Below are 8912 nucleotides of genomic sequence, written 5' to 3' on the forward strand. Positions count from 1 at the left end.
ACCTCTGTTGATGTGAAAAGGTCTCTATTAATAGTTGACCTCTGTAGATGTGAAAAGGTCTCTATTAATAGTTGACCTCTGTTGATGTGAAAAGGTCTCTATTAATAGTTGACCTCTGTTGATGTGAAAAGGTCTCTATTAATAGTTGACCTCTGTTGATGTGAAAAGGACTATTAATAGTTGACCTCTGTAGATGTGAAAGGACTATTAATAGTTGACCTCTGTTGATATGAAAAGGTCTCTATTAATAGTTGACCTCTGTTGATGTGAAAAGGTCTCTATTAATAGTTGACCTCTGTTGATGTGAAAAGGTCTCTATTAATAGTTGACCTCTGTTGATGTGAAAAGGTCTCTATTAATAGTTGACCTCTGTTGATGTGAAAAGGTCTCTATTAATAGTTGACCTCTGTAGATGTGAAAAGGTCTCTATTAATAGTTGACCTCTGTTGATGTGAAAAGGTCTCTATTAATAGTTGACCTCTGTTGATGTGAAAAGGTCTCTATTAATAGTTGACCTCTGTAGATGTGAAAAGGTCTCTATTAATAGTTGACCTCTGTTGATGTGAAAAGGTCTCTATTAATAGTTGACCTCTGTTGATGTGAAAAGGTCTCTATTAATAGTTGACCTCTGTTGATGTGAAAAGGTCTCTATTAATAGTTGACCTCTGTTGTTGTGAAAAGGTCTCTATTAATAGTTGACCTCTGTTGATGTGAAAGGACTATTAATAGTTGACCTCTGTAGATGTGAAAAGGTCTCTATTAATAGTTGACCTCTGTAGATGTGAAAAGGTCTCTATTAATAGTTGACCTCTGTTGATGTGAAAAGGTCTCTATTAATAGTTGACCTCTGTAGATGTGAAAAGGTCTCTATTAATAGTTGACCTCTGTTGATGTGAAAAGGTCTCTATTAATAGTTGACCTCTGTTGATGTGAAAAGGTCTCTATTAATAGTTGACCTCTGTTGATGTGAAAAGGTCTCTATTAACAGTTGACCTCTGTTGATGTGAAAAGGTCTCTATTAATAGTTGACCTCTGTTGATGTGAAAAGGTCTCTATTAATAGTTGACCTCTGTTGATGTGAAAAGGTCTCTATTAATAGTTGACCTCTGTTGATGTGAAAAGGTCTCTATTAATAGTTGACCTCTGTTGATGTGAAAAGGTCTCTATTAATAGTTGACCTCTGTTGATGTGAAAAGGTCTCTATTAATAGTTGACCTCTGTTGATGACACCAGTCTGGTCTGTCTTGTCAAGTTCCCCTGTCTCTGTACGGGTGACGACGTAGGGCTCCAGGTGTGGAGGGGGCAACTTCATGGTTTTACCCATCCTAGAGGCCCTCCTCATCAGCCTCAGTCTGACTATCTGGCCTGTCTTCCTGAGGACCTCCAGGGCTCTCTGCTCACTGCAGCCCTGCAGGCTGACACCATCCACCTGCAGAGAGAATACAGAGAGGTGGAGTAGGGGTGAGGGAGGAGGAGAGAGACAGAGAGAGAGACAGAGAGAGAGAGAGAGAGAGGGAGAGAGAGAGAGAGAGAGAGAGAGAGAGAGAGAGAGAGAGACAGAGAGAGAGAGAGAGAGAGAGAGAGAGAGAGAGTGAGAGAGAGAGACAGAGAGAGGGTGACGGGGTATTGTTGAGAGAGAGAGAGAGAGAGAGAGAGAGAGAGAGAGAGAGAGAGAGAGAGAGAGACAGAGAGAGAGAGAGAGAGAGAGAGACAGAGAGAGAGACAGAGAGAGAGAGAGAGAGAGACAGAGAGAGAGACAGAGAGAGAGAGAGAGAGAGAGAGAGAGAGAGAGAGAGAGAGAGAGAGAGAGAGAGAGAGAGACAGATAGAGAGACAGAGAGAGAGACACAGATAGAGAGACAGAGAGAGAGAGAGAGAGAGAGAGAGAGAGAGAGAGAGAGAGAGAGAGAGAGAGAGAGAGACAGAGAGAGAGAGAGAGAGAGAGAGAGAGAGACAGAGAGAGACAGAGAGAGAGAGAGAGAGAGAGAGAGAGAGAGAGAGAGAGAGAGAGACAGAGAGAGACAGATAGAGAGACAGAGAGAGAGACAGAGAGAGAGACAGAGAGAGAGAGAGAGAGAGAGAGAGAGAGAGACAGATAGAGAGACAGAGAGAGAGAGAGAGAGAGAGAGAGAGAGAGAGAGAGAGAGAGAGAGAGAGAGAGAGAGAGAGAGAGAGAGAGAGAGAGAGAGAGAGAGAGAGAGAGAGAGAGAGACAGAGAGAGAGAGAGAGAGAGAGAGAGAGAGAGAGAGAGAGAGAGAGAGAGAGAGAGACAGAGAGAGAGAGAGTTCTCACAGCTAAGATCTTGTCTCCGATGTGTATCTGACTGGCTTGGTCCACAGAGCTGCCCTTCACAATGCTCTTCACCTGCACCCCAGAGTTCTGCTCCCTATGGAGCTGGTGACAGTGAATCCCAGGCCCCTGTTGTTCTTGCTGAACTGGACACTGTACTCAGAGTCCTCCTCCACATCACACAGCTGCAATACACAACACAGGGAGAAATGTGTTACTATGGAGATAAGGAACACAATACAAAACACAGGGAGAAATGTGTTACCATGGAGATACGGAACACAATACACAACACAGGGAGAAATGTGTTACTATGGAGATACGGAACACAATACACAACACAGGGAGAAATGTGTTACCATGGAGATACGGAACACAATACACAACACAGGGAGAAATGTGTTACTATGGAGATATGGAACACGATACACAACACAGGGAGAAATGTGTTACTATGGAGATATGGAACACAATACACAACACAGGGAGAAATGTGTTACTATGGAGATAAGGAACACAATACACAACACAGGGAGAAATGTGTTACTATGGAATAAGGAACACAATACACAACACAGGGAGAAATGTGTTACTATGGAGATACAGAACACAATACACAACACAGGGAGAAACGTGTTACTATGGAGATATGGAACACAATACACAACACAGGGAGAAATGTGTTACTATGGAGATAAGGAACACAATAGACAACACAGGGAGAAATGTGTTACCGTGGAGATATGGAACACAATACACAACACAGGGAGAAATGTGTTACTATGGAGATATGGAACACAATACACAACACAGGGAGAAATGTGTTACTATGGAGATAAGGAACACAATACACAACACAGGGAGAAATGTGTTACTATGGAGATAAGGAACACAATACACAACACAGGGAGAAATGTGTTACTATGGAGATATGGAACACAATACACAACACAGGGAGAAATGTGTTACTATGGAGATACGGAACACAATACACAACACAGGGAGAAATGTGTTACTATGGAGATAAGGAACACAATACACAACACAGGGAGAAATGTGTTACTATGGAGATACGGAACACAATACACAACACAGGGAGAAATGTGTTACTATGGAGATAGGAACACAATACACAACACAGGGAGAAATGTGTTACTATGGAGATAGGAACACAATACACAACACAGGGAGAAATGTGTTACCGTGGAGATATGGAACACAATACACAACACAGGGAGAAATGTGTTACCGTGGAGATATGGAACACAATACACAACACAGGGAGAAATGTGTTACTATGGAGATATGGAACACAATACACAACACAGGGAGAAATGTGTTACTATGGAGATATGGAACACAATACACAACACAGGGAGAAATGTGTTACCGGAACACAATAGACAACACAGGGAGAAATGTGTTACTATGGAGATGGAACACAATACACAACACAGGGAGAAATGTGTTACCGTGGAGATATGGAACACAATAGACAACACAGGGAGAAATGTGTTACTATGGAGATAAGGAACACAATAGACAACACAGGGTATAGTCCACAGGGGACACCTTCCCCCAAAATAATTTACATGATAATTTGGTTGTTTCATTGTTAATCAGATAATTTGGTTGTTTCATTGTTAATCAGAAATGGCATTGTTTCAATAATGTGTTAAATATTGTAATATCAATTGTGCAACTTTCGAGTGTTCTAGGCTCTTATTGGTTCATGCCAGCCAGGCTATGGCGTGTCCTTAGTTTGGATCCCTGGGCCTTCTCATCTCTTATTGGTTCGTGCCAGCCAGGCTATGGCCTGTCCTTAGTTTGGATCCCTGGGCCTTCTCATCTCTTATTGGTTCGTGCCAGCCAGGCTATGGTGTGTCTTTAGTTTGGATCCCTGGGGCCTTCTCATCTCTTATTGGTTCATGCCAGCCAGGCTATGGCATGTCCTTAGTTTGGATCCCTGGGCCTTCTCATCTCTTATTGGTTCGTGCCAGCCAGGCTATGGCATGTCCTTAGTTTGGATCCCTGGGCCTTCTCATCTCTTATTGGTTCGTGCCAGCCAGGCTATGGTGTGTCCTTAGTTTGGATCCCTGGGCCTTCTCATCTCTTATTGGTTCGTGCCAGCCAGGCTATGGCGTGTCCTTAGTTTGGATCCCTGGGCCTTCTCATCTCTTATTGGGTCGTGCCAGCCAGGCTATGGCGTGTCCTTAGTTTGGATCCCTGGGCCTTCTCATCTCTTATTGGGTCGTGCCAGCCAGGCTATGGCGTGTCCTTAGTTTGGATCCCTGGGCCTTCTCATCTCTTATTGGGTCGTGCCAGCCAGGCTATGGCCAGCCAGGCTATGGCGTGTCTTTAGTTTAGGATCCCTGGGGCGTTGTAATCCTTATCTCTCTATGGAGAGCTGCTCTGTCTAGTCTAGTTACAGGTTAGGATCCCTGGGGCGTTGTAATCTCCTCATTATGGAGAGCTGCTCTGTCTAGTCTAGTTACAGGTTAGGATCCCTGGGGCGTTGTAATCTCCTCATTTGGAGATCTCTCTCATTATACAGGAGAGCTGCTCTGTCTAGTCTAGTTACAGGTTAGGATCCCTGGGGCGTTGTAATCTCCTCATTATGGAGAGCTGCTCTGTCTAGTCTAGTTACAGGTTAGGATCCCTGGGGCGTTGTAATCTCCTCATTATGGAGAGCTGCTCTGTCTCGTCTAGTTACAGGTTACCTCTCCCCTCCACACATACCTGTTTACCCCAACAACATCACCCACCTCTCCCCTCCACACATACCTGTTTACCCCAACAACATCACCCACCTCTCCCCTCCACACATACCTGTTTACCCCAACAACATCACCCACCTCTCCCCTCCACACATACCTGTTTACCCCAACAACATCACCCACCTCTCCCCTCCACACATACCTGTTTGCCCATCCTGGCCACCCTCTGTTGTTGCTGGGCGAGGAGAGGGAGCGGGGGCGAGGAGAGGGAGAGGTCGTTGGTTCCCGTGGAGACCGCGACGTCCCTAGCAATCAGCAGTTTGACCCTTGTCCCTGCGTTGCGGAGAACGTGAGCCACTTCCTCGTTGCCCATGCCCGCCAGGTCCGTGTCCCCGATACGCAGGATGTGGTCTCCGCTACGCAGACGCTTGTCCTGGGAGGGGAGGGATGTTACATCACTTTTTAATCACTTTTTACAGATTGTTGTGTGTTCTACTTTGACATGTCACATTTTGTTTTTAAAAGCCAACTCAGTCATTTAAAGACAATTCACAAGTCACTGGTTGTCCTACACAGCGGGGGTTGAAGGTGACACTGGCAAAGTCAAAACGTGTTTGAACCTACGGTGTGTTTCATGTCTATATTATCCAGCAGTGTGACTTTGTCACATTTCACTTAGGCTGATCAAACTAAGTTGATGTTGTATTGATTGATTGACTGACATACCAGTCCAGCAGGGCCACTTGGTAGGATGGTTTTGACCAGGACTCCAGAGGATCGACCCCCTACAATGCCGAAGCCCAGCCCCTTCCCATCGTTCTCCAGCTCTATCAACTCTATGTGACGCTTCTGAGAGGGAGAGAGATGGAGGGAGAGACAGAGAGAGAAAGGGGAGAGAGAAAGACAGAGAGAGAGAGAGAGAGAGACAGACAGATAGAGAGACAGAGAGAGAGAGAGAGAGAGAGAGAGAGAGAGAGAGAGAGAGAGAGAGAGAGAGAGAGAGAGAGAGAGAGAGAGAGAGAGAGAGAGAGACAGACAGAGAGGAGAGAGAGACAGAGAGAGAGAGAGAGAGAGAGAGAGAGAGAGAGAGAGAGAGAGAGAGAGAGAGAGAGAGAGAGAGAGAGAGAGAGAGAGAGAGAGACAGAGAGACAGAGAGACAGATAGAGAGAGAGACAGAGAGGGAGAGAGAAAGAAGAGAGAGATGGTCAACTAGACAGACAGACAGGTTTTCCTAATTTACTGAAAGAAGACACGGAACTCACCTCGTTGTAGAGAGAGAGAGAGAGAGAGAGAGAGAACTCACCTCGAGAGAGTAAAGAGATTTAAGACAGGGAACTCAGAGAAAGTATTTAAGACAGATGGTCAACTCACCAGACAGGTTTTGTAATTTACTTTAAGACATGGGAACTCACCTCGTTGTAAAGTATGTTAGACATTGGGAACTCACCTCGTTGTAAAGTATGTAAGACAAGGGGAACTCACCTCGTTGTAAAGTATGTAAGACATGGGAACTCACCTCGTTGTAAAGTATGTAAGACAAGGGAACTCACCTCGTTGTAAAGTATGTAAGACACGGGAACTCACCTCGTTGTAAAGTATGTAAGACATGGGAACTCACCTCGTTGTAAAGTATGTAAGACATGGGAACTCACCTCGTTGTAAAGTATGTAAGACAAGGGGAACTCACCTCGTTGTAAAGTATGTAAGACAAGGGGAACTCACCTCGTTGTAAAGTATGTAAGACAAGGGAACTCACCTCGTTGTAAAGTATGTAAGACATGGGAACTCACCTCGTTGTAAAGTATGTAAGACACGGGAACTCACCTCGTTGTAAAGTATGTAAGACATGGGAACTCACCTCGTTGTAAAGTATGTAAGACATGGGAACTCACCTCGTTGTAAAGTATGTAAGACAGGGGAACTCACCTCGTTGTAAAGTAGATAAGACATGGGAACTCACCTCGTTGTAAAGTATGTAAGACAAGGGGAACTCACCTCGTTGTAAAGTATGTAAGACATGGGAACTCACCTCGTTGTAAAGTATGTAAGACAAGGGGAACTCACCTCATTGTAAAGTATGTTAGACATGGGAACTCACCTCGTTGTAAAGTATGTAAGACATGGGAACTCACCTCGTTGTAAAGTATGTAAGACAAGGGGAACTCACCTCGTTGTAAAGTATGTAAGACAAGGGGAACTCACCTCGTTGTAAAGTAGATAAGACAAGGGGAACTCACCTCGTTGTAAAGTATGTAAGACAGGGGAACTCACCTCGTTGTAAAGTAGATAAGACATGGGAACTCACCTCGTTGTAAAGTATGTAAGACATGGGAACTCACCTCGTTGTAAAGTATGATAAGACAAGGGGAACTCACCTCGTTGTAAAGTATGTAAGACACGGGGAACTCACCTCGTTGTAAAGTATGTAAGACAGGGGAACTCACCTCGTTGTAAAGTAGATAAGACACGGGAACTCACCTCGTTGTAAAGTAGATAAGACATGGGAACTCACCTCGTTGTAAAGTATGTTAGACATGGGAACTCACCTCGTTGTAAAGTATGTAAGACATGGGAACTCACCTCGTTGTAAAGTATGTAAGACACGGGAACTCACCTCGTTGTAAAGTAGATAAGACACGGGAACTCACCTCGTTGTAAAGTATGTAAGACAAGGGAACTCACCTCGTTGTAAAGTATGTAAGACACGGGAACTCACCTCGTTGTAAAGTATGATAAGACAGGGGAACTCACCTCGTTGTAAAGTAGATAAGACAAGGGGAACTCACCTCGTTGTAAAGTATGTAAGACAGGGGAACTCACCTCGTTGTAAAGTATGTAAGACATGGGAACTCACCTCGTTGTAAAGTAGATAAGACAAGGGGAACTCACCTCGTTGTAAAGTATGTAAGACAGGGGAACTCACCTCGTTGTAAAGTAGATAAGACACGGGAACTCACCTCGTTGTAAAGTATGTAAGACAGGGGAACTCACCTCGTTGTAAAGTAGATAAGACAAGGGGAACTCACCTCGTTGTAAAGTAGATAAGACAAGGGGAACTCACCTCGTTGTAAAGTAGATAAGACAAGGGGAACTCACCTCGTTGTAAAGTAGATAAGACAAGGGGAACTCACCTCGTTGTAAAGTAGATAAGACAAGGGGAACTCACCTCGTTGTAAAGTAGATAAGACAAGGGGAACTCACCTCGTTGGCGATATACGACAGGTTCCTTCCCATCGATAAGGTCCTGGAGATTCGTGGAGGCGTACATAACTGGGAAAAGAAGGACACTAATGTCAGCTAATTAGACCTGCTGAAACAACAGGAGAGGAGAACAGTAATGTCAGCTGATCTAGGACCAATTGTCCCTTTCAGATCCTGATGAATCAGATGACATGAACGGGGAGAGCTGATCCTAGATCAGCACTCGTACTGAGACACTTCATGAAAACGCACCCTGGTGTCACAGTGGTGGGATTGGACAATAAATGTGAGGTGAAAAGGTACCTCTTTGCCCGTTTCCACAAAGCATCTCAGAGTATAATCACTGATCTACGATCTGTCCATAAAATCAAATCAAACTGTATTTGTCACATGCACCGAATACAACAAGTGTAGACCTTACCGTGAAATGCTTTACTTACAAGCCCTTAACCAACAGTGCAGTTCAAGAAGAGTTAAGAAAATATTTACCAAGTTGACTAAAATTTAAAAAGTAATAATAATAAAAAGTAACACAATAAAATTAACAATAACGATATATACAGGGGTACTGGTACAGAGTCAGTGTGGAGGCTATATACAGGGGTACTGGTACAGAGTCAATGTGGAGGCTATATACAGGGGGTACTGGTACAGAGTCAATGTGGAGGCTATATACAGGGGGTACTGGTACAGAGTCAATGTGGAG

At 44.3% G+C, this 8912-nt stretch overlaps 1 protein-coding gene across 1 annotated transcript in view; it reads right to left on the reverse strand.

Annotated features, from left to right (window-relative positions):
* Positions 1 to 8272, reverse strand: part of LOC127917913 (multiple PDZ domain protein-like) — a gene marked incomplete at its 3' end in the record, with an annotated part of 83268 nt that extends 74996 nt beyond the window's left edge. Inside the window, 6 exon segments of the mRNA XM_052501032.1 lie at positions 1216 to 1429; positions 2292 to 2377; positions 2380 to 2473; positions 5208 to 5438; positions 5732 to 5854; positions 8207 to 8272. Coding sequence (XP_052356992.1) covers positions 1216 to 1429; positions 2292 to 2377; positions 2380 to 2473; positions 5208 to 5438; positions 5732 to 5854; positions 8207 to 8239 — 781 coding nt within the window.
* Positions 8273 to 8912: the final 640 nt, after the last annotated feature.

Source organism: Oncorhynchus keta, unplaced genomic scaffold (assembly GCF_023373465.1).
Source record: "Oncorhynchus keta strain PuntledgeMale-10-30-2019 unplaced genomic scaffold, Oket_V2 Un_contig_12389_pilon_pilon, whole genome shotgun sequence".
NCBI classification, from domain to species: domain Eukaryota; kingdom Metazoa; phylum Chordata; class Actinopteri; order Salmoniformes; family Salmonidae; genus Oncorhynchus; species Oncorhynchus keta.